The sequence below is a fragment of the Engystomops pustulosus genome, chromosome 10, assembly GCF_040894005.1.
Source record: "Engystomops pustulosus chromosome 10, aEngPut4.maternal, whole genome shotgun sequence".
Classification (NCBI taxonomy): Eukaryota; Metazoa; Chordata; class Amphibia; order Anura; family Leptodactylidae; genus Engystomops; species Engystomops pustulosus.
The window spans coordinates 73,886,882-73,914,198 of record NC_092420.1 but is presented as its reverse complement, the minus strand read 5'-3'; the positions used below and the strand labels follow the sequence as shown (position 1 = coordinate 73,914,198).

The window sequence follows — 27,317 nt, the reverse complement described above, 5'->3', positions numbered from 1 at the left end:
TGAGAAGGAAAAAGGCGATGTCCAGCAGTGTTGGTTTCCAAAAGGGATAAAAACACATTTCTATGACTAAGAATCCATGCTAGGATTCGAAACGCGTCAGAAGTTTACATTTCTCTCTGCCATGACATTGTGATGTTTTTAATACTTTGGAAATACAGTAAATTGTGTTTTTATCCCTTTTGGAAACCAACACTGCTGGACATCGCCTTTTTTCTTCTCAATACTATATAGTCCCGGGCTGCAATGATCAGCTGTAAGGTGTCTGTAATGAAGCTTTATTGATAATTCTTGGTCCAATTACAGCAAAAAAAAAAAAAGTAAACTTAATTGTCACTGGGGCAAAAAGAAATTTTGTCTGGATCTACAATTATAAAATATAAAGTTTCGACATACAAATTCAACTTAAGAACAAACCTATGGATTCTATCTTGTACGTAACCCGGGGACTGCCTGTATATGTACATGTATATACAATCATGTATGCTAATTTCATGTATATGTAGATGTTTCTGGAGGTCCCCAGATTTGGAGATATGTCACTCACTATAGCGGAAAGGATTTCCTGTCTGTAATTCAATAGAAAAACTTTATTATTCAGTCTATCTACAGATTGCACTGGAAATATTTAGCAGCTCATTTTATAGTTTTCATACTTTATACTGACATTTTTTTGTCCCTTCTTCTGACATGTCTGATTGACTAAATACATGTCATTCCATAGTTCTGGGGCATCTTTTCAGTGGTGTGCACTTCCTTTATGGAAATGAATGAATCACATTCAGCTGTTATCCTTATGGTTCCCTCATCGCTAATCATAATGATATTTGGTAAGTGTTAATAAAGGGGAATAACCCCTTAAAAATGTGTGCCATAGTATAGCACAGAGTATTTTCAGCAGAAAGTGACCTAATAAACCACTACCAGTTAACACTTTATGGCCCAGTGTGGGGGCATCATCCAGAATCTAAACATTGGAATGAGCTGTCAATTGGTTGTATAAAGTCAGGGAGGTGGAGAATTTAGCAATAAAGTCACAGTCCACATGCATTAAGTGTAATTGACAGGTCTCCATCCAGGGGCATCATTACCGGCTCTCCTGAAGTCTAGTGAATAATGCCAGTAAAAAAGGGGTTTTCTGAAGCTGAGACAGAGCTTGACTTCATTGCTAAGCTCTCCACCCCTATGACATTAAATTATTAATTTACATCTTACTTCAAAGTTGATTTTCTGGATGATGCCCCCAAACTGTACCATGATAGACACATGCATCTGGAAGGTGTTAATCTACATATTGATGGCGGTTTATTGGGTCTATTGCTGCTGACAGGTTCCCTTTAAGGCTGTGAGCAAAAGGCTCACGGTATTATACAGCTGACAACTGCTACTAACATTTATTACTTGCAGTAATCCCAGGTGTTAACCTTTTAAGCTCTGCTGTCAAATGTGACTACAGAACATAAATGCCCCCTCCCCCAGATGATTTGTCTCTGTACAGCTGCCATAGAACGATTGGCTTAGAGTAGACCCTCCCAGAGGACTGAGCTTAAGCAAGGTCTAATACAGGTGGTCTATAATGGCAATATACTGATATACAGTTGTATTGCAGTATCTTGTAAGAGTGATTGGACCCCCCAGTAGAAATAGACAGACCCAAACTTTCTGTTAAGGGTGTGTTTCATGTTACCAGGACATTGCCAATCCTGCAAATTGATACCCCTAGCAACCAGCTATGGCTATAATTCTCCAGGTGTGTCTTTCTGGCCACCAATCCGGCATTATGTTGGGTCATGCGGGTCATCTCTACCCCTAAGAGTCCAAAACCTAGAAAAAATATTAATAATATAGATAACATATTTAAAAAGAGTCAAAATTCAGAACACCCCCCTTTTCCTAGAATACAAATAAACAAAATGATCATAAACTTATATATGATTTTTCTGAAAACATTTTGATTTATTTTAAATGTATTCAAACATCACAAAAACCATATAAATTTGGAATCTCCTTGAGATTATTGACTGAAAGAATAAAAAGGGTGTGTCACTTATACCACATTTGGAATTTGTTTCCAGCTTCCCAGTGTAATGAATATTAATTGGTGCCACTAGGAAGTACCAGATACAATGTACAGTCTATAGCTTAGTAAAATACTATGGCTTTTGGAAGGAGTAATGAAAAAAGGGCTGCTATGGTTAAGAGGCTAACTAGGACACGATCGCTTTATTACACACCCAGATCAATTTCTTTATAGATTTATAGGAGGAATAATAGAGGAATGTCAGAATGCAGAGATGTATACGTCAGGATTGATATGTCACAGGGAAGGCAAGTACTTACAGTGACAGACATATCAGGGAGGTGACAGCTTCCCCTGGAGATGAGACTCAATCTTTTTCATTGTTTCTGCTTGAACAGACTGACATACAAATTGCTGGTTAAGCTTCACAAATAAAACGGCATAACCCTGGTGAGAAGTTACGTTTTTGTTCATGTGTGAGATCTTATCTGACCCGGACTGATCACTAAGTGAGGGATAGATTCTTTGTATGATAAATATATCCACATGTACATCTGCAGGCAGAGCCTTTGTCCCTGCTACAAATAAATCACATGCTGATACATTTGCTGTAGAACATTTGGGAAACTTTAAGGAATCAGTCTTCTTCTTCTTGGATTTTTTTGCTGATTGGTTCACTCTTCTCCATATGCAATGTCACATGCGGTGTAAATGTCATCACTGCTTAACCTCCCTGTTTTAGGCCTCCAGCCCGGCACAGATGCTCCTCCGGGATTACTGCAGAGTGAATTATGGAGACTCTGTGATCAACACAGTCACTCCACGCTCTGCCAATCGCTCTTTGGTGGTAGTCCTGGGGGTCCGACCCTTGCAGAGTCCACGCAGGAAGCAGAACAGCTCAGGGACAGCCTGATGTTGCCAGCTGCTTATGAACATCTTGGATCAGGTCCCATGACAGAGTCGCTCCAAGCACCCGGCTTCAGCAGGTACGCAGCTGTGCACAGTGTACCTCGATGGGAGCGTGGTAAACTAATGTTTTTTTTATATATATTTAGGACATTAATATTTTAATCCAGTCTGCTTTTTAGCAGGCACCATTGACAACAGTATATATATATATATATATATATATATATATATATATATATATATAGCATAGAAGTTATACAACAAGAAAACTTAAATAACTTGCCAGTTGTGTGCATTATAATTAAAATATGGTATTAAGTTGTTCATGAATTGAATACTTTTCCTTAGAGAACCTGTCACATGTATTTTCACAAGTAAAGTAATAACCGCCATCTGATTAATCTCTATTGTGTTAAAATGATCATCATCTGCATCAAAAATTGTCTCCAATGTCATATGCAAATTAGCTGATTAGAGTATCTTCACACTAAGGGGCTACAGAGGAAACGTTACCTTAGAATCTGCTATCTAGAGCTCTGTATAACCCAGCACCATTGTTCTGGTGTCATTTTATAGATTATCATGTATCTAAAGGAAACCTACCATTTGGTTTGATTCATTATGAACCAAACATACCTTGAGAATGCTGTAGCTACACTGATGCAGGATCATATCTTGGTAAATCCCTGAGCTGAGTGGTTTTGTTGATAAAACAATTATAAAATTATAATAATGGAGCTGTCTCACCTCCTAGCACATTAGTTATCCACTGGATCACAGGATGATGTAATCCAAGCCCTGGGTTGTTCCTGAAGGCAGAATAATTAATTGCTGCACCATCCCCAAGCTGCTGTGTATTGTATGAGTGACTCAGCTCAGGTTGATTGGTCATGTCTTGACTAAGCTCCATGTGTAATGAAAAGCTCTGTGTGTAATGTGTTAATGTAGGCAGCCGGCCTGAGCCAGTTTTCCCAAGGTCCTGAACGTTATAATTGCTTTTCAGCAAAACCACTCAACTCAGGGATTAACCACGATATGATCCTGCATCAGTGTACCTACAGGTACACAGGCATGTTTGCTTCATATTGCATAAAATCAAATGGTAGGTTTCCTTTAAAGGAAAACTGCCATTTGTTTTCATGCATTGTGAACCAAACATACCTTGAGAATGCTGAAGCGACACTGATGCAGAAACATATCTTGTTTAATCGATGATCCGAATGGTTTTGCTAAAAAAACAATCATACCATGACCTTGGGAAAGTTGGGTTGCATGCAGCCTGCCATTCATAAACACATTGGGGCAGATTTACTTACCCGGTCCTGTCGCGATCCAGTGGCGCGTTCTCTGTGGAGGATTCAGGTTTTCCGGCGATTCACTAAGGTAGTGCGCCCGATGTCCACCAGGTGTCGCTGCTGCACTGAAGTCCGTCGGAGTTCACTGGAGTTCACGATCCATTGCTGGGTGCAGGTAAGCGTGTGACACTTTTTAAAAAAAAATACGGCGGTTTTTCTGAATCCGTTGGGTTTTCTTACGGCCACGCCCCCCAATTTCCGGCATGTGCATACCGGCACCGATGTGCCACAATTTTCATTGCGTGCGCCAAAAACCTGGGGCAATTCAGGGAAAATCGGCGCAAAACGGTGATATCCGGGTAACCCACGGAAAAACGCAATTCGGGCCCTTAGTAAATTACCCCCATTGTACGGAGCTTCCTGAATTCTCCAGACAGGACTAATCAACCTGAGCTGGATGAGTCATACACAGCAGCTGGGGGGATGGTTCAGCAATTGATTACTTCTGCCTGTCAGTGACAACACAGTGATTACATCATTCTCTGGAGCAGTGTATAATTAGGGTAAGAGGAGAAGTGCCAAGCCGCGACAGAGCCTCATTATCCTAATTGTGTAATTATTTTTTCAGCAAAACCACTCAGTTCAGGGATTAAACAAGACATGTTTCTGCATCAGTATAGCTACAGCATTCTCAAGGTATGTTTGGTTCACAATGCATGAAATCAAATGGTTGATTTCCTTTAAAGAAAACATGTCACCAGGAATGTTTTGGTGGTGACAGGTTTCAATTGCCTATGCTAGAAAAATGTCTTTGTTAGCATTCTGTGTGGTGAGTCCTGTGGGGAGGGGGTGCAGCTGCAGCGGCCAGTGTCTCAGTCTCATCATTTTTTCTTCCTTTCCTCCATACTCATCCAGCTCCTCTGCCCTCCCCACTTCCTGTAATGTGCATTGAGGAGGAAGGGGGATGGTGTGGAGTATAGGAGGAATGCATGAGAAGACTGAGACACAGGCACACACAGGCTGCTGTAACTTCCCTCCCCCCAGGACTAACCACAAACTCCTGGCAGGGAGCCAGGTAATGTGAAGTAATGTTTTATAAAGTAGGGGCAGTATTCAGAATGCTGTAAAAGGCAAATCAGCATATCATAGACTATTGAAACCTGTCATCAGCTGAATGACATTCCTGGTGAAAAGTTGGCATCAATTACTTGTATTCCTGGATCTGCAACTCTCTTGGGCTCACAATGTGTCTTTGTTGCTGGTGTCAGACTTTTTCCATTTGGAAATTGATGATCTATCCTGAGAAAAGGTGACCTAGTTAAGGTTCTTGAATACACATACCTTCTTATAGGCTGCTTCAACTTTTCGATCTGTAACACAGAGAGCCAAGTAAGGTGATGGACCTCTTTGGGGGCAGTGATGAAGTTGGTGGTCACATGATATTTCGGGAAAGCATTGAACCCCTAAGATCCCTGGTCTGTGCCTGCACAGTCATATAAAAGCAGCAGTAAAGTTGTAGCTAGCATAAATCTGTGTACTTAGGACATAGCGGTCACATGTAACATCATGTGACCACTGACACCTTTAAAGGAATTCCTTAAATTCTGTAAATTTTGATGTAAAAAACTTGTGACCACACTCATTTTCCTATTTATTATCTACTTTTAACAATAAGTACCTAGTAAAAACACTTCTATGCTCATTTTATATATTTGGTATACAATCCACAATTACTTTTATGAAAATCATTGTCCAAAATTAGGGAGTGCTACCTCTTCAGAGCACAGGGCTGGTGGTTGTTTACTGTACTGCAGGACTGATGTCCTGACATTTGACCACAGAATACAATCACTGGCCTCATGGTGAGCCCTCTGAGGCCAGTGATTAGCTGCAGTGATCAGGTTTATCATCAGTTTGTTAGCATGGTATATATACATATCAGGAGCTCTACAACAGTTATTGCTTTGTTATTATTTCATAGAATTTTGCCTGTTTATTTCTTATCCCAGACAACCATTCAAACGTTATCCACATTCTCTACATTCAGAGAGTTCCATACCCTCTTCATCCAATATTTAGTAGTCATAAACAGCTTCAGATGATGAATATGATTGATCATACTGGTAAGATTGTTTATGGTCTTTTTTTGTAGTGATTTAATATCCAGTCATGATATCAGCCGGGCCGATATGTATCGCTGGAAGGTTTCAGCCTATTCACCATGTAGCTCCACCTGCAGCTCAGGTAATATTAAATTGTTCCTTTACATTTTACTTTTACAGGTTTTCTCTGGATAACATATACAGAAGTAATAATGGAGCATGCAATGTATTATAATGACACATTGGGGCAGATTTATCAAGTGTCTGAAAGTCAGAATATTTCTTGTTGCCCATGGAAACCAATCACAGCTCAGCTTTCATTTTACCAGTGCTCATGAATATTTTAAAGGGGAGTTGCCATGGGCAACTAGAAATATTCTGACTTTGGGGGGGATTTACTAATTCTGGTGCAAGCACAACTGTCGGCATCGGAGATCAGTCTCTGGAAAGCACAGCCCGATGTTTTAAAGTTGTGCATGGCTGTAAGTAAATAATGGGTAGACGGTAATAATCAGTTGTGCGCCATAAAAATGCGGACATCAATGAGATGTGTGGCAAAATCTTACATGGACTGTGCCTTAATTTTGCTTTCTGACCATTTTTGTTCCTCGTCTATTGTGCGCTAAAATTAGCGCCAAAACGTGCCGACAAAATACACATAAATGTGACGGATAATGTGGAAAAGATAGGCCACGCCCACTTGCGCCAAAAAAACCCCGGAGGAGTCGGGATAGTCGGAAACATCTGTTCTTTCTGGCGCAAACTCATTATAAATGATCTGCAACAATTTAGCGGAAAAAAAAAAACGTGGGTTCCCAACAATTTTTTGGCTCAGATACAATTATACATGTCCCCCATTGTCTGAACTGGAGGTGGGGAGTAAAACAGTCTATATCAGAGATGTATTGCATCTTGTTGTATACGTTGGGCCTATTTATGTGTTTATTTCTTAGATCAAATATATATTATATGTTTTAAATATGATAACTTTTATAGAATATATTTCTACACTGCTGTATATTGGAAACAGTTGGACGTTCCTGACAGATCTATAGTCGTTTCTGCTCTATAGCGTTTATGGTTTCTGTCGCACATCTGTTTGTCCTGTTATTTTTGCAGGTCTCAGTTCTGCATATGCTTTATGCATCCGTTATGATGGGAGGGAAGTGGATGAGTCACACTGTGATCCATTGACAAGGCCAGAACCTACTCAGGAATTCTGTACAGGACGGGAGTGTATGCCAAGGTGTGTGAGAAGGGCACGCTGTACTTTACCAACATGTTTGGGTGGAATATGTGTAATGTGTTAAAGACAACACTTACGATACATCCTTTTTGTTAAGAAAAATAAGTCTTAGTACTTGACGCTTAATAGCGATGGAAAACTTTTTTGAAGGATACATTACAGAATCTCGTCTTTGGGCATTGCCAAGGAGCATCATGGGTTTTCCATACCAAGGTTTTCTATGACATTGGATGATGTGTATCCGGGCAGGTGTATCCTCAACGTTAGTGACATCCAAGAAGATTGTGCAAGATAACAAGTGGAGCCTATAGAATACAGTTTGAAAGAAACACATGTATGTCCTCTCACCTCATAGAAACCTGTTATAGCGCACATCAATCGCCATGTGGGAGCCTTCAAGCTGACGGTGGCGTAGGGTCCCAGAAGACATGGACCCCATCAGGTAAATGGAAGGCACAGCGAGATGGACAATTTGTATTAGAACATCAAATTCTAGGTTGAAACACGTTTTGCCAACAGTAAGCGGTTCATTTCCCTTTCAGCATCCAATAAATACCTTCAATTTGGAATCATTCATCCCGCTGTGTCTTCCATTTATCATGTTGGATAGAAATATTGTAGTGACAGATACATGGTGGTGGGGCTGCCCAGATGTGCCCCTTTGACTTCCCCTTAATAGTCATGATAAGCTTTTGTTCTCACCTTACACACTTTTCACTTTTTGTAACTTGGAGATGGGAGTCAAGTGGTTGGAGCGAGTGCTCGAGAACTTGTGGTCAAGGAGTCCAAGTCCGCTCAGTACGTTGTTGGAAGATGCTTGCTCCAGGACTAGACAGTTCGGTGTATGATGAACAATGTGAAGGTGCCCAGCTCCCAAGACCACCCCAGAAGAAAACATGTAAGAATAAACCATGTGGACCACAGTGGGAGTACTCAGACTGGTCAGAGGTATGTACAAGACCTAACATGGCTTTGGACAAGTCTTCTGCTGATTGATGTTGAAGTAGAAAAAATATTTCACATAAATTCTTTAGAAGAATTCCCATTTTATTGATAGGATATTTTACAATCTTTTTTTTTTTGGGGGGGGGGCTGACCTTGAAGAACAACATTGTTCTAATTTAGCTCCATGGCCCCTTTAAAGCCTAGGTAGTGGTTCACTGTACAATCACTGGTGAGTGCCACATTGCGAGGGGAAACTGGGTACTTTACCTCCTGTAAATAGTGAGGCATGAGAGGAGCATGGTAGGAGGACTATATGTACACTTATGTCCATACCACAGACGTATCATTTCTGACCCCATTTACTTAGTGTTCTGCAGCATGTGGAAGCGAGGGCGTAATGAAGAGAGAAGTCCGGTGCTCAGTAGAATCAAGTCAATGTGATGAAAGTATCAAGCCTCCAAGTGAGAATCCCTGCCTGGGCCCACCCTGCGATCACCACTGGACAACAACTGAATGGGGGCCGGTGAGTCTTATGCAGGGGTTATATACTTTATTTGGTGTATATAAGGTTATGGGTATAATATTAGCTCTTGCTTGTCAGTGTCTCTACATTGGGGACATGATTTAAAAGGGGCTGGCTGCTTTATTTCAATAGCTTGGTCACCCCCCTTTATTGCCCACAGTTAATTTGGATATATGATATATGAAAGAATGAGCAAATGACATCTATCTTAATTACAATAGATTAGTATATTATGGAAACATGGCAATGGCAATGATATTATCAGAATCCTGGTATTTCTGGAAAAAAAACACATCCTTGTATGATCTACATGGGAAACCTATCTTTTACTTCGCTCCTCATCCTCATCCATGAAGCCCCCAAGGATTATCTCTCTAGTATTGCACTGGTGGGAAATTACAAGATAACGTGTTCTTACACCGCCTATACCGTATATTTCTATCAAATATGTCTTAGCTAAGGGATCAAATCACTGTAATCACTCAAATCTGCTATAAATCTATCCTCGGCTTATAACACTTTGAATATGCCCAAAAGTAACCAACTAACATTACTTTTTAGAGCCCATTATTTACTTTTCATGACAAATTTGTCAGAGAACAAAGAACCAAATTGCACATATTGCACACTAGCAAAAGTATGAATACATTAGCAAAAGTCAGAAAAAACTTTGAGATCACTCACAAAAGGAAGGATGACATGTTCTTCTGAACTGGTGACATAAATTAGGGCCTCCCCACTGTATATAAACTTTAGACAAAATTACACAAGTGGATAGTGCAGATTATAATAGTAAACTTTGTTATATGATTTATTCAATGAATAAGTGTCTATGTTCTGCTTTTTAATTAGCATATCTTCCTTTTTTAAAGGAAATCTACAATTTGATTTCATGCACTATGAACCAAACATACTTTGAGAATGCTATATTTACACTGATGAAGAAACATATCTTGTTTAATCCCTGTGCTGAGTGGTTTTGCTGACAAAACAATTATAAAATTAGTATAATGAAGCTCTGTCGCTTCTGTGCCTGGCTCCTGGCAGAAGTAATTAATGGCTGCACCATCCCCCAGCTGCTGTGTATGAGTCATCCAGCTCAGGTTTAGATTAGTCCTGTCTGAACAGTTCAGGAAGCTCCATGTAATGTGGCAGGCTGAATACAATAATTGTTTTTTCAGCAAAACCATTCAGCTCAGGGATTAAACAGGATATGTTTCTGCATCAGTGTAGCAACAGCATTCTCAAGGTATGTTTGGTTCATAATGCATGAAATCAAATGGTAGATATCCTTTAAGCAAGTTTGTAAATCAGTGTTATGTTCTGTATTTTAACGACAGCTGATTAGATAAGTAACCTTATAATATCTAATGACCTTTACAGATTCCCCCTGGATAGTCCAATCACTTTACAGAGCTGAATCATCAAGGGAGATATACTCTAGATATGGCAAGAGTTAATCTTTATCCCACTTATCTGTCTGAGGTTTATTGAGCTCTCAATGCTTTCAGATACATTGCTCACTACAGGAGAAAGAGCAGGAAACAAGCACAGAGAAGCTGCTTCACTTAATGAAGTATTTTACAAAGTTTACTATTACCACCTGTTCTACTCATTTCTAAAATAAAAAGAAAATCTATTTACGCTTTAATAAAGTATGCCAGTGTCTGACAGTCTTTTTGAGCTCTTTCTGTACCAATGGCACATATTGTGCCCAAGTCTTCTCTTTTCCCAGTAAAGGAGAACATTGCTTTTAATATCTTGGAATGGTATGTAATGACAGAAATGTTCTGTATCTCCCCTTACGCAGTGTTTTCCACATTAGTAGTATTTGAGAAGTATGTTTGGAGGTGAATGTATTTTTCATGCCACTCTGCCATGTCGCCTTTACAGTGCAGTAAGACGTGCGGAGCCGGACACCAGCTAAGAGAAGTAAAATGTTATCAAGGGGAAGAACTGAGCGAGGGATGTGATCAGTCTACAAAACCAGAAAGTAGACAAGCATGTAATGTTAACCCCTGCCCCACCGAGGCCCCTGGTAAGACATTATTACAAGCTTGTGCATGTTCTATATTAATATAAAATGTTTATGAGAAGGATGGATTCTGCTCCCAATTTCTAAAAAATGTTGGAGAAACTTGTCTTAAGTTCTTAGGTTTATTATTCCTTCATGAAAAGAAGCTGTAGCATGGTTGTTTCATACAAGAATTTACCACAAAAGTCATCATTTATGGAAGATATGTTCAAAATGATACAGGAGGAGTCGTCCCATGTTTTAGGCTATATCCAGAACATGACCGCCATCTTCAAACTAGCCATATTGGATAAATGGAAGGTGGTCAAGTAGCACATAAAGAAGACCTAAAAATGACCTATACAGAAATTTGTAACAACAACTAGTAATGTTACCTGTGATGTATTTGACATCAGCTATTTGACATATTGGGACTGATTTACTTACCCGGTCCAGTCGCGATCCAGCGGCGCGTTCTCCGACGTGGATTCGGGTTCTGCCGGGATTCACTAAGGTTGTGCGCCCAATATCCTGCATGTGTCGCTTCCCCGCTCAGGTCCGCCGGAGTTCATGTGCTTCTTCCTGGTGCATGTGAGTGCTTGATCTTGCGACACATTTAGTTTTTTAAATTCTTCGGTTTTTCCGAATTCGTCGGGTTGTCCGACGGCCATGCCCCCCGATTTCTGTTGCGTGAAAGCCAGCGCCAAAATCCCGGCGGAATTTTGTAGCAAAACGCAAAAATTCGGGAAACCCGACGAAAGTACGGCCGTGGAGCCCTTATTAAATGAGCCCCATTGTCTATGGTGTTGAACACAGAGCTGATGGCGCTGAATCCAATTGTTATGAAGCTGAATGGAAATGTATGGATACAAGATATTATAAATCTCTTTATGGTAATTAATATCTCAGGCAGTATCAGTCTTTGATACGTTCATGACCACCTGCCCTTTGGACATAAAATAGAGGTGACTCACCCATTACTGTTTGGGGTATCAGATCAGGGCAATCACGGGGGGAGGGGAGAGGGCGCGATCGCAGGGGGGCGCCGATCTGCTGGGGGACCCTGGGGGGGTCAAGATGGTGGGGGTCCCGGGCCGCAAGCCCCAGGATTCCCCCCTATAATCCGGCCCTGTATCAGATATGTAATTTTTCCTTTACTTTCTGGGACCTGATCCCGGCTTCATGAAATAGTTGAGACGTCTGGCTGCACGTTCTTTGTGAAAACTATTAATTCTTCCATTTCATGTGATTCTGTAAAGATCTATTATAGGAGAAGGTTCTTAAAAGGCTCCCAATGGCAAATTCTCCAGCTATCCCTGCAGTGGGAACACAATGTAAGAGCAGAGTTTTGCAGGATTGTAAAGAGAATGGGTGCAGGACCCTTGTGGGATAGAACTTTATGTTAACTCTGCAATTACTGGAACTTTTTGTTGGAATAAATATGGTTAAACATTAAAGTATTTCCGTTCCACAGGATTTTGGCATTTTATTTTTGCAAAAATGGCCACTCGTTTTAGATTGGTCCCACAACACATGGCTGAGCATGCATGTGTTCAGGGTGCAGGGAGTAAGCTCTGCTACAAACTTTTGTTGGCTTATAATATTTGTGGACAAAAGCATTGGGTATCTTTAATTCAATATGCCCAATGTCTTCTTCCTACTACATCTTGGGGCTTGAACCATCATATTGGTAGATTTTATCAATATCTTGAGTTACATCAGAGGGGGCACTTGCACTACAGAGACTCAAATTTATTTTATCAAGACCCACCCACCAATGCAAGATGGTATCTTTATAGAACCCAATTTTATCAGGGAAACCACACTCATCAGAATCCCTGATACTACACAAATGCAAAGCCCACAATACCACTTACATCCCTGCTCCCCACTTATCACAGTTGCCACCACTCATAATCATGGCTTACGAGGCGCTTACATAAGTACCGCACACATACACCCAGATACACATTCTTCTAAGCGCCGTACAGCTCACCTGGACACACACTGCCTACAGTTAACTGCTAGCACACAGACACTCAGAGGGGAACAAGTGTAATTCACCTCTCCAAAGGTGTGTATATAGCAACAAGGAGCAAATTTATGAATGGACAATTTAATATGCAAAAGGCACAATGCTTATAGGTTACAAAATAATGAAATAAACAGGCACACATAAAATCAAGACAGTAAAAATAAAAAGGGATAAAATAAAGAAAAACAGACCTCTTACTAATCAGATTGGCGGAGAGATCCCCGGAGGAGAACCGACGAAATCCTGAACAGCTCTACAAAACTTAGTTGCATCTTCTTGAAACTGACCCTGATTCAGTGTTGGCATGCTCTTTTTGAATAACCATCTAATCCACCTCCCTTGTCATGTGAGAGGGACATGGCTACATGTGGAACAAGGTGAGAAGTTGGGGACATATTTCCTATTTATGTCATATTTTCTCCCAGGGGTCTCCTGAGAAGAATATATGCCCAGCACATTTCCCAGCATGAATTTACAAATCTATCCATAACAAACACCACTATGAGATATGCAGCCAATTGCCTAATATATATTTAGTTGGGAGAGAGGGTGTATCATAACCCATAATTCATCACAGCCACCTTAAAGATGTCAGATCCCCGTGTGGTGATTGTGGCCTGTTACCTCAGTTTATGTGGCCCAAGAGGCAAAAACTTAAGGCTGAACCAAACAGCCATATAGTGAATGGCGCGAGTGTCTAGGCCCACTCCCAGCCTGCCGTCCCATTTATTTAGTGATTGGGACAATTATCCTCATACTTCCTAGGGGTCTCAGCAGTAAAACTCTTAGCTCTAACCCCTATGATTGCAGTGGATAGGGGTTCACATTAAATTTCTGACCAACCTCTTTAAAGGGAACCAGTATGTTGTCAAACAGCTAAACACCTTCCAGATCCTCTTCCTTTCATGGCACAGTGTGGTGGCATCATCCAGAAAATCTACTTTGAAATGAGATGCAAGTTGAAATCATAAAGTCAAAGAGGCAGAAATGTTATTACTGAAGTCAAGCTCTCTTCCTCAGAAAGCCCCTTTACTGTACTGGATGGCCCTGCATCCAGAGACATCACTAACCAGATCTCCTGAAGTCTGATGTATGATGTCAATCACAGAGGAGGAGGCGTTCAGAGCTCCCCACTTTGACTTCAGTGTTATGTCCGACTCCTCCTTGACTTTATACAACCAATTTACATCTCACTTCAAAGCTGATTTTTAAGATGATGTCACTGTAAAACAAACAAAAACAAGATGGTTTTACGTTGCTTCACAATAACCTGGTGGTTTATTAGGCTAATTGCTGATGACTGGTTCCCTTTAAGGCGACCATCTGTTGGTGTGACATGACTAGTACAGTCTAGTTACATTGTAACAGTTCAGTGCATCAGATATTTGTAAATAAGAACCATTTGCACAAGTGGGTGTTAGGCTAGAGCTGCAATACTAGATATAGCCCCTGAAAATGAGTGGCGCTGTTTCAAGTGGATAAAATCCTAAACCTGAGACAGAACCTGAAGAGATATGTATGACGCTACACCCACACAAAATTGGAAGAAGCACAGTCAAAGTAAACAGATCTGATTGCTTTACGCACACATGTCACAAGTGGAAACTAAACAGTTTGTATACGGATAATGTGCGTAGACAACATCCAAACACACTGACATGACAGATCCCAGGGGAGATGAAACATGTGCATCAATTTCACGGGTGTATTCTCAGCAAATCTGTCTTGGGGCGCATCGCTTTATCCATCTTTGTGCTTCATTTTATCAAAAATACGTAGTGAGATTTTATAGCCTGCAGTTTTTTTCTGTGCAGCCACATTCTGGATCTCCCAGTCTCCAGGTTTCAGTAGATCCCTGGGTGACAGAGCCTCAGCGGGCCCCTTTACTGTGAACTCACATAGCTCACATTATGTACAGCCTAATGTGGCCACCCCAGCAGCTCTGGGCCCTGGCACTTGCTCAGGTACGCCCATTCCTGGTGCCGGCCCTGCACCACACTCATAATACCCCCATTTATAAGTTGGGTAGGTAACTTCAAGTATAGTCCTCCTTTTTGTGTCCCACCATGAAGAAACCCCCTTTTCTGTAGTGTTCACCCCTGTCTTATAATTCCCTCCCACATGGGGCTCTGCTGTCTTCTTCATGCTGAATCCAGGAGTTCATGCAGCCTTTGCTGTGTGGACAGAAAATCATTTTCTCTTTGCAGTTTTATGACATACTCAATGTGAGTCTCATTGACTTGCAAAGAAAGAAAATTACTTTCAGTTTGCAAGGAGAGAATATAAAAATTGCAATTGCCATTTACATGACACAACAAAGGACCTAAATGGAGGTCGTGTAACTTCATCTAAAGCTGCATTAATTCAGCCTGGTGGCGATAGAAAAAAAATAGAATCATCCTTGACCCCTCCGCTCTTGCGCTGTTGCAGATCCATTCTGCTGTGTTTCTATAATGTGATGTTCAAGGACAGTTCAGTGCTGCAGGCAGTCCTGGGCCTGAGTGCTGACCTCAGCAGTTCTGAGCCGTTTGTATAGAGAGACCAGTCCCTGCAGTGATGACCTGTCCTTGAATATGACAGCAGCCAAGAATAGGAGCTGCAAAACTGTCTTTTTTTTTCAAAATTTTTCATGAAAAACAGCTTCCTATTGGCCAACCCCTTAAAGGTGACAGTGGGCATCTTCACCTACTGGTCCCTGTCTAGCTTTACTTTTGGGATCTATCAGTCTGATAATATCCATCATTAATATTGCAAAACTACTACTATGGACATTATCTGTGTTATTGTAAAATATGGCAGAATTATGGGATCCTCATCACATAGAGTAAGAAGTATAATTTGTCATATGTCACAAGGTAGAATGATAGTTATTCTTGTTAAAAGCGGTCTATACGCCCACACAGACTTGTTAATATGTATCCTGAGCTATAAGAAGCAGCCCAGCAGTCAGAGCTGAGTACATGATGTCCCTCTGTATAATCCCAGCCTGACGCATCCCTTCCCTGCTGATCTCTAGTGTCTCATCTTCTCCGTGGTTCAGAATTTTTCATCATTGCCAGCATTGTATTTTATCCACATTGTATCCACATTGCATTGTATCCACATTGCATTGTATCCACATTGTATCTACATTGCATTGTATCCACATTGTATCCACATTGTATTGTATCTACATTGTATATATTGTTATATTCTATCAAATAGTCCAATGATCAGAATTTTCTCGCACTCTCAAAGTCCACAAAAGCCAATGACTGACACATTACTACTCATGATCTAGTGGCATAGACATAAATGTGTTTAAAATACAGTATAAAAATGGATTAAAATAGAAATAGACAGAGCTTAGAGTAAGTGGTGTACGGAAACAGGTATTATTGTTATAACCTATCCCAGTGATGGTGAACCGAGTGCCCAAACTTTAACTAAAACCCACTTTTTAGTGCAAAGTGTCAACGTGCAGTTTTAACAGTTACCTATTTGTAACTGCTCTGCCATAGCTTACACTTGTATTGGCATCTTCATTACACCAATACGATTATAAGAAGGAGGACAAATTCAGAATTTCATTTACCATCCTTTCAGGGTCTCCCTAAATAGGAAGGGGCCTAAATCAGGAGCTGGGCTCATATCCCTGCCCTGTCTGCATCTACTCGGTCCTCATGAAATCTAAGGGAGCCAATGATGTGTCACTTTAAAATAGCACATTCTGGTCTGCCCAGGACTGCTGGGAAATATGAAAGGAAAAAATGAAGGCTGCATTACAGGCGTGTGGAGACTTACAACCGTTGATGCTCCACTAGGGAATTCTGGGAAAGAAGCAAATATGGGACAAGGAAAACTACACATCTTTTGCTTCCTTATCAAAGAAGAAAAAACTTTAGTCCAGCACAGGTTCCGGTGGGGTTAAAAATTGATATCCTTTTATTTAAACAAAGTAAAAAGCATAGAATAGGGCATATACAACATGATATCCCAAGTTACAAGTAGATCTTTTCACGTGTAACTTGGGATATCATGTTGTATATGTCCTATTCAGCTTTTTACTTTGTTTAAATAAAAGGATATCAATTTTTAACCCCACCGGAACCTGTGCTGGACTAGATAGACTAGACTAGTCTTCTTTGATAAGAAGTCCGGAGTCTCGGGATCGTCCGTGCATGGCAGGTGGAGGACAAGTCGGGAGTGGTGAGCTGAATTTACTTTTCTTCTATTCTTTTGCTTCCTTGTCCTATCCTGGAAAACTTATTTGCACATTTCCCAGAATCCGCTACCAGATCATCAATGGCTATAAGTCTCCCCACGCCTACATGGCAAAGTTTTATACAGAGAACTTTTAATTCCTGACCCAGGACTGCTGGAGAATGCCTAGAGTGCTATCTAGCAAACTCTGTGCTGGGGCAAAATCATGGGTGCCCACAGAAAGGGCTATGGGTGCCGTGTCTAGGACCAGTGTCATAGGTTTGCAACCACTGCCTGATCCTGTGGATCATAATCAGACTGGTGGGGGTCTGTGCAGGGCGGGTTTTAGACAAAGTGGGGCCCTTGGCAAAACTAAAAGTGGGACCCCAAAATAAAACTATACTATGTATACTATACATTCAGTAAGATTGCTCTCTATAGCCCTGCACAATAATAACACGTTGTAGTTACACACAGTAGTAAGGTAAGGCAATCTGTAATATGGAATGTAGGAGAATTATATAGGAGATAAATGGATAATAGATTGATGATATGAGATATATATGAAAGATGATATAGATTTATAGATAGGTGATAGATTTATAGATGCGGAAATATAAAGTGGGTTATATATAGATAGCAAGATAGATAGAATATAGATAGATATGAGAGATAGATTGATTGATTGATAGATGGATAGATAATAGATAGGAGATATATAGACAGATATATAGATAAATAGATAGATAAAAGCTAGATATATAAATGGTTAGATAGATATATAGATGGGAAATAGACGGATTATAGGAAATAGATAACTAGACAGATAGATAATAGATATAGACCGGAGATAGATGAGAAGCATCTTCACCTGGGCATTCAGCAAAGGGGTATTAAAGGAGCAATACATCCTCTGCCCACAAAAGCCCACATGTAGGGGGGGGGCTTTAGAACAGGGGGCCCTAGGCAAATGCCCAGTTTGCTGCCCTCTAACACAGGCCCTGGGTCAGTGTGCTGGGAGAACGAATATTATACTAATTGAATGGAGGGGTAATCAGCATTTTGCCACTCAATTCCATGGAAGCCTCAGTAATTTCGGAGCACCTTGCGGCTAGCTCCAGCACACTTATAGACAGTGAATAGGAGTGTCGGAGCTAGTGAACATTGTGCTTGCCAATTTCCAATCACTCCCATAGTATTGGAGGGAGCAGCAGGACACATGCCTGACCTGCTGCTTCGTTCAACTTGTGAGAATGGGATTTCTACCAATCAGATTGTTATCCCTTATCTTGTGGATGGGGAATAACAATAATATTTGTTACAGCCCTTTAAGGGTGTTTTCTAAATGGCCTTTCTTGTTTTCATCCTTTAACCCCTCTTTGGGGAATGTGACTGCTGGAGAAGCACCAACCTGCCACCTCTAGGATTGCTGTTGGTCACACCTGATCCAAGCAGATGGAGGGAAACTGGTGTTTAGCCCAAGGAAGTAAGCAGAAGCCTAAGTAGAGATCAAGGTTAGGGTAGGCATGAAAACCTTAGCATGTACGAGACTAAGTTGGGAACATAAGATGCCAATGTACCTCCCTGTTAGTGTTGGTGCCTTGTATAACAGGTTACCTTAGATCAGCGGTTCTCAACCTATGGGTCGCGACCCCAGCGGGGGTCAAACAACCAAAACCAGGGGTCGCCTAAAACCATCGGAGCCGCAATTTTATTGCGTTTTTACTGCAAATCGCATGGTTTGGGGTCACCGCAACATGAGGAACTGTATTGCGGGGTCACAGCATTAGAAAGGTTGAGAACCACTGCCTTAGATGAATAGTGAGTTTATAAATATTGTGTACATTGTATATGTTTTAGTTTTTACTTTTATATATAGATTTTTGCTTTGGAAATATGAATGTTGTACATTTATGTTGTTTATTTGTAAATAAATTGCGTAAATTTATGTTTGTATGTATACATTTCAGTGCATAGTATACAACTTAGGTTCTTTATATTGAAGGAAATCTACCATCAAAATCAAGCACAATAAACATTCTAAACCCTTATTCATAGACCAAGGAACCATGACTGTGGTCATCTTCTTATTCTAAAATTAACTTTTAAAATTATGCTAATGAGCCAGAAAGGCTCTGGGGGAGTTACCAAAGCCTCTCTGTGTGGGCGTTTTATAGGCTGTTACACTATGCAGGAGCCTTTCCCCCACCCATTGGGAATTATTTACTAAGGGTCGCGGATCGCACTTTAGTCGGACTGTTCACAGTTTTTTGGATTTGCGCAGCTGTGACAGGTATTTAACAGATGTTCATGCGACAGAAATCAGGGGGGCATGCCATCGGACGATCCGACTGATTCAGACTTTAAAATTGTGTTGCAAGATCAAGCACTTACATGCACCAGGAAGAAGGTGGTAAACTCTGTCTGACCTGAGCGCGGAAGCGACACACGACACACGGGCACACGATCGTAGTGAATCGCTGCATATGTGCATTAACGTCAAGCAATGCACTCTCATGATCCTTGCTGGACAGGGAAGTAAATGTGCCCCATTGTGTGCTGACACTTCCTCTGGTGCAGTGAGATTCCATCAGGCAGAGGGAGGGGGGAAGTGCTCAAGGAGCAGATGGGCAGTGAGACAGAATAACAGCCTGTAAAGCTGCAAAATGGAGAGCCTCTGGTTACACCTCACGGAGCCCTTCTGGCTCATTAACATAATCTTAAAAGTTGAATCTAGAAGGAAGGTGGCCATGCACCATGTAATATATTTGTAACAAATATAAGAAGATTACCCCAGTCACAGTGCCTACTTCTATGAGTAAGTGTCCCTTCTTTATCATGATGGATTTTAGCATTTCCTTTATAGTAGATTTCTTTAAATATAGTATTACTTATTAGTTGTATGTTCTGCACTTGAATATTGTATACATTGTGTATCGCTTTATTGTGTGTGCTCATTTTGTGTATTTATTTGTATTATTGTCCATATTTGGATAGTACATATTAATATTTTGTTAAAAAATGTCATCAATGTTCTTATTTGTATTCAGATGAAAACTGTGAAGACAAAGCGACAGCTAACTGTTCCCTGGTGTTAAAGGTGAAGCTTTGCTCCCACTGGTATTACCGGAAGGCCTGCTGCCGAGCCTGCGGGGGAAAAGCCTCCTGACCGGGGGTTCTTGAAGTGTTTGTCCCTTATATTTGTGAATTCTGTACATTATGGATGATGCCAGGTGCTACTTTGACCATTATCCTGCTGCCATACTTTAAAGGTGTATTAGATGGTAGTATAAGGTGTGTTTGGCAGAAGTTATTTTTTTACCTCTTATTTTTTTAACAGAATTTTATGGTGCGCGGTCATCCACCTACTGTTGAGTACGATGCCTCTATTGCACTAAATCTTCCATATCTGTATATCTTCACCCCTCTGTGTGCTGGAGCCTATGCCAGCTCTATACTATATACAGAGCAGATAAGCAGATAAGTTACCTTACTTACATCGAAGGTGCTATTTTATGTAAAAAAAAATATTGTTTTGGTTGTATGTTTCTAAGGGCATTATGGGCTATAGCAGAAAAATATCTTTTGTTCCTAGTCAGTTCCCTGTACACTGTTCAGCAATAGGGCACTGGCTGGAGCAAGGTTCTAGCAATTACCAGGCCCTGCGGGGTCATCTTAAGAAAGATGGTCCTTGGTTGAGTGTGCAATTCCCATATAAGTGAAAGTAGGGAACTATGCATAAGGGACCGTCTCTCCCTTTACTATGGCTGAAAGACAGGGCTCATTGGTTTCTACTTTCCAGAAGTAGGACCTGCACCCCAACAAGCTTATCACATATCCTGAAACGCCTGAGAAAACCAGTTTAAAAGGGTTGGCCACTTTATGTTTATTTTATATCATATATTGGGGACATGACACTAAACAACTTACCAATGTATATTCAGATACAGTTCTGCACCGTGTTCATGAAATCAGAAGCCACAGTCCTCCTTCAGTAATGCCTTCCTGCTCTGCAGCCTGCTGCTCCTGTCCATAAGATGGCAGGAGATGGAGGGTCATGTGACCATACACTCCCATGAGCACTCACTCCTCTACAGCGTCCTGTGAGCTATCTGTGCACTGATCTTTCCCTGTTACACAGCCGGTCACTGCTATGTTACAGGGGGCTGTGATGAGGAGCTGTGTACAGGGAGCAGACATTGCACTGCTTCAGCTTCTGGTTTGTTCTGTCCTCCAGCCGCAGGATGTTCTCCTCCCTCGCCTGTTTCGGCTGTTACTCCCTCCTTTGCTTATCAAAGCTGAAGCAGTGCAACCTCTGCTCCCTGCACACAGCTTCTACTAACACCCCCTGTGACATGGCAGTGACAGGCCGGGTAACAGGGAGATTCCTGCACAGATAGCTCACAGGACGCTGTAGAGGAGTCAGTGCTCATGGGAGTGTATGGTCCCATGACCCTCCATCTCCTGCCATCTTATGGACCGGAGCAGTAGGCTGCTGAGCTGGAAGAAGGGCTGTGGCTTCTAATTATAAGAAAGTGGTGGAGAACTTTATCTGAATATACAACTGGCAAGGTGTTTAATACCATGTGCCTCATGTATAATATAAAATGATCATAAAGTGCCCAATCCCTTTAATTGAACATAAATGTAGCATTGGAGGGTATGGGTTACTACTGTGCACACACTTTAGATATCCAAACATACAGCATGTCAACTTTCTGCTGTGGATAGAAAAGAGAGATCCTCTTTGAGTCCACAGCAAATCTAGCCCAATATTTGCAATGATTCTGTTTTAGATGTAGAATTACAGCAGATGTTGGGCCAGATTTACCAGCAGATTGGGTGCAGGGAAGTCAAGTACCCTTAGATTTGTCCAGCTGCTACTGTGATACACACGCCATTGCGATACAAGTTGTGTGCCGGTGGAGTGTCTACAAATCCCTAAGGCCACACGTAGCATTTACATTACATTTTGAAATGCAATACAGCAGCCAAGGAGATTTCACCTATTACATTGTTGTTAACATTTGCGATTACAAAACACAACTGTTAACACATGCGTTAACATCAAGTTGACATTGCGTTTTGGAAATGCAAATGTCAACAGAAATGTAAAATTAGGCAAATCTCCTCTTCTCAGCTATTGCATTGTCTTTCAAAACGCAATGTAAACGCCACGTGTGGACGCAGCCTAACAGAGGCTAAAAGTTTTCCTTGCCCTGTCATCCTGTTGCATAGCCCATGGCAGAATCTACTTTTGTATTCTTGAGACAATGGCTCCTGCTATAATGACAATGGCTGTAAGAGATGTATTTTATTATTCTAAATAAAAGAAACAAACTAAAGATTGTGATTTATTGTATGGTGTTTTTTTACACCTTCACGTTTTGCATGAAAAGTATTCTGTGTACAGAACCTCTGCAAACAGCTCTCCATAGTTCAGCTTCCTGCACCCTTGGGATCGGGGTCTTTATGATCATCCCAGCTCATAAATATACATGCAGTGCAGTGTAGTGTACCAAGAGCCATACCACATCCTGGTAAGAACATTTATACAATGTCCAAATTTATATTGTTTACAGCATTCAGATGACATTTTTTGATGGTCTGGGCTACCAGCTCCTATTCTTGTAAATCCACTTCTTAGTGCAATGAGTTATATGGCATTCAGATGGAGGTGTCGTATTGTGACATTGTATCAAAAGATTACATAGTAATAAAAAAAAATCGCAATGTGACTATGCATTATAAGACCCCAATCTAAGTTGCATGTCATGCGCTATAGATAGAGCCGTGTTCTTCCACCTCTGACCATAGAGTATTATAGCTCATAAGCCTCATACAGCTGAATTGATGAAAAACAATATTGGTTCTAGTAATGCAGTGTTAAAAATTTTTGAAATCACTGTTGAATCAGGGTAAAACAAAAAAATAGAGATTATGCGGGATATTTATCATACGCTGGCGCTCGTGCGCCAGCGTATGATAGCCCCACCGCTGCAAATTCGCAGCCCAATACATCAAGAGGCTTCTGTCTCTTGATGTATCGGGCTGCCAGCAGCGCAGTGTTTAACCCCTTAAGGACGGAGGGTTTTCCGGCTCATTTCTCGCTCTCCAACTTCAAAAATCCATAACTTTTCCATTTTTCCGTGTACAGACCTGTGTGAGGGCTTATTTTGTGCGTAACAAATTTTACTTTCCCGTAATGTTATTTATTTTAACATGCCGTGTACTGCGAAGCTGAAAAAAAATTCCAAATGTGGAAAAATTGAAAAAAAACCGCACGTGTGTCACGTTCTTGTGGGCTCAGTTTTTACTACTTTCACTCTTCGCTCCAAATAATATGCCTACTTTATTCTTTGGTTCGGTGCGATCGCGGTGATACCAAATTTATATAGGTTTTATTGTGTTTTAATACATTTTCAAAAATTAAACGAATGTGTACAAAAAAGAAAAAAAATTTTTTGCCATCTTCTGACGCTAATAACTTTTTCATACTTTGGCGCACAGAGATGTGTGAGGGGTCATTTTTTGCGAAATGAGGCGACGTTTTCATTGCTACCATTTTGAGGTCTGTGCGACATTTTGATCATTTTTTATTTCATTTTTTATGTTATGTAAAAAGGTGTAAAAGTCGCATTTCGGACATTTGGGCGCCATTTCCCGCCTCGGAGGTCACCGCCGCCTGTAACCGTTTTTATATTTTGATAGATCGGGCATTTTGGGACGCGGCGATACCTAATATGTCTGTGATTTTTACTGTTTATTATGTTTTATATCCGTTCTAGGGAAAGGGGGGTGATTTGAACTTTTAATATTTTATTAATTTTTTTTATTTTTTAAACTTTTTTTTTTATTTTTTTTTTCACTATCTTTTAGACCATCTAGGGTACATTAACCCTAGATGGTCAGATCGCTGCTACCATATACTGCAATACTTCTGTATTGCAATATATGGCATTTTTGCAGCACATTCATTACAATGAGCCACTGGCTCATTGTAACGAATCTGCAGCTGCCAGATAGCCTCGTGTCAAAAGAAGACACGAGGCTACCATGGCAACCGATCGCCGCCCCCCGATGACGTTCGGGGGCGTGGCGATCGGAAAAAAGATGGCGGCGCCCACGCGCCGCCGTCTTTTAAACGCCGCCGGCGACTTTGCCGGCGGCGTTGAAGGGGTTAATAGCCGCGATCGGTGCAAGCACCGACCGCGGTTATTAGCGGTGGGGGTTTTGTGCAATATGCAAAAACCCCCACCTCTGTATGAAGAGGACTCAGCCCGTGAGCCCTCTTCATACATCCCTTACACCTCTGCGCCGTAGAGCTACGGCGCAGAGCGTTAAGGGGTTAACCTACGCCAGGCAGGGCCTGGTGTAGAAAAAAGCGCAGCCAGCGACTTTTCACGTATGAAAAGTCGCCGGCAGCAGCGAGTGCGCAGGTGCCCCCCGCTCGGCCGGCCGCGCCCCCCCTTCATGCCCCACTGGCATGAAGGTGGCGGATTGGGGAAAATAAGCTAGCATTTGCGATTATTTCAGGGCCTCTGCGCCACTGCCGGTGCGCAGAGGTCCTGATAAATATGCCCCTTTGTCTTAAGGCAATTGTCTTACTAGAAAAAAATCACTGTATATATTGACTGGAAATTGAAAAAAGTAAATTACTCAACTTTTTTAGATTTCCCATGTTGGACTGGAAGTGATATAGTTTCCCATGTTTTCCGGTGACCCCGACATACACATATTTGGCTCAGCAGTGACTTCTACATAGTGTTTGTGTCACCTTTGAGGCCAGTGATTTTCTACAGCCTTATTATCATTTTTAACATGTCACAAACTGAAGGCAGTGGTAACCAGGATTCCAGTTTCGGAATTGGGTCCTATAAAAAGGTGAGTTATGTTCTTTATGCAATTTTATGGTCGGATAAGAACTTACACACTAACTAAACATATCTTTGAAAACAGCTATTATACAACAGTACAACTATCCCTATATTGTTCCTCTCCATGCCTCTCAAATGACCCCATTAGAGTCCAGTCATGGTCTTTCTTTTGAGCCAAGTCTGCCATATTCATGTTCTTCCAGCTCAGCTGTACCTCCAGGTTCCTCATTGACAAGGGGCTTGCTTTCTCTGTTAGACTAGGCACAGCTACTTCCTTCACCCCACCCTCCAGAATGAGAGAGATTTTGGCTGTGTGTCACTTGCTGAAGAGAATTCCTGAGGGATGGGGAATGAGGGAGCTGATTTCTCTCCAACAAGTCACAGCCAATATCGCTCATTCCTGAGGGAGGTGGGAATAAGGTAGCTGAGACAAGTCATAAAGTGGCTGAAGAGAAAGCAGGACAGGACCCATATCAATCGGGAAGCTGGGGTGTGGCTGAACTGGAAGAATATGAATATGCATAGATGATGAATCAACTTTACCAATGGACAGTGGAGCTTTACAGGCATGGGGAGGAACAATAGATGGATATAGGGATAGTTGTACTGCTGTATAAGAGAAGCTTTCAAAAATGCTCCTTTCAGTAGCCACCACAAGAGGGAGCTTTGCCTCAAATTGTTATATTTTGATCTCTATATTACAATACTGTCACTTTGCTCCCTCTGGTGGAGAGATATATACACCTATGGATGTACTAGCAATTTGGAGATCTGTTTCAGTAAAATCGAGCTCTAAACAGAACTGAATTGTGGATCAAAATATGATAAAATCATGAAAGGAGGAATTACATCTAGAGGGGGTCACAAGGTTCTGTGTATTTAATTAATAAGTAACTTCCATTGGACAATCCCCGTAAAGTGAATTTATGTATCTTTATATGGGTCAGAGCTATTTTTCTGATCCAAATGCTTGTGTATCTATAAACGGCCAACAATGTGTTACTTATCTCCTACTCTGTGGATGGAGGATGCAATACAAAAAATCCTGAAAACGTTTGAAAATCGGACGAAAGTGCGGCCGTGGACCATTAGTAAATAAGCCCCATAGGGCACATTTACTAAGGGTCCACACACCGCATTTCCGTCGGGTTTCCCAATTATTTCCGATTTGTACCGCATTAAACAGGATTTTTTGGGGCATGCGATCAGATTTTAGCGCAATTGCGCCGACTTTCATGCAACACAAATTGGGGGACGTGGCCGTTGGACAATCTGACTGATTCGAACTTAAAGCAGGATTTAATATTCTAATTGTGTCGCAAGCCATGCACTCACATACACCGGGAAGAAGAAAGTGAACTCCGGCAAACCTCAGCAGGGAAGCGACACATGCAGGATATTGGGAGCACAATCTTAGTGAATTGCGCCGGACTTCATCCTGGTCGGACAGTCCGGATCGGGATCGCGACAGGACCGGGTAAGTAAATGTGTCCCTATATGTCTATAAGTAATGGGCAGGAAAATTATGTATCCTTGTAATGATGAGAAATATTGACCATCAATGTCATTAAAGGGGTTTTCAAATAATAATCTAAAATATTGAGAAGTACTGTCTTATCAGATTTTAGGGGTCTGACCCCCTACCTATGATATGATTGGAAATCATCCTTTCTGTACAGCCGACATCTCTTGCTGCTGCTGTTTCCTCGAGAACCATGATTCAAGCTTCAATGTGCCCCGGGGAACACTGACTGCAAATTATTGGCATAAACTAACCACAAATCACTAAAGTATCTCCAGTGCCCCAGTAAAATATCTTCTTGTGCTCTTCTCCGGTTCTCAGTGATCAATGAATAGATGATTAGAATGTGGCCTGTGTTACTATGACGTCTCCTGGATATTCTGTGTTCTCTCCATTGAGTATGGAAATGAGGATGTTCTGAAGTTAAGCTTTTATTAGACAGAGAATAGACTGAAGAATGGAGAGTCAGGTCAGTAGGGAGGTGTGTAGATTGAAGTTACTTGGAGTGATGATCGTGGATTGACTTAGGTCCATCCTTAATGCCTGATCTCAATAAAGTCCTTTCTTGGTTATTGTCCTCCAATTCATCTCATATTCATGGTACAGATAACCTTCAGTACCTCCTCAGGACACGGTTGTTGTGAGAGCAT

The 27,317-nt window shown here is 41.3% G+C and overlaps 1 protein-coding gene across 2 annotated transcripts in view; it reads left to right on the top strand.

Moving 5' to 3' along the window:
• Positions 1-21,273, top strand: part of LOC140104270 (ADAMTS-like protein 2) — a 39,652-nt gene extending 18,379 nt beyond the window's left edge. For both annotated transcript variants that reach the window (XM_072127738.1, XM_072127739.1), the window contains 7 exons: positions 2,760-3,003; positions 6,374-6,465; positions 7,443-7,569; positions 8,304-8,517; positions 8,882-9,037; positions 10,931-11,075; positions 20,319-21,273. In XM_072127738.1, coding sequence (XP_071983839.1) covers positions 2,760-3,003; positions 6,374-6,465; positions 7,443-7,569; positions 8,304-8,517; positions 8,882-9,037; positions 10,931-11,075; positions 20,319-20,437 — 1,097 coding nt within the window. In that variant the 3' untranslated portion in view covers positions 20,438-21,273. The remainder of the gene's footprint in view (positions 1-2,759; positions 3,004-6,373; positions 6,466-7,442; positions 7,570-8,303; positions 8,518-8,881; positions 9,038-10,930; positions 11,076-20,318) is intronic.
• Positions 21,274-27,317: the final 6,044 nt, after the last annotated feature.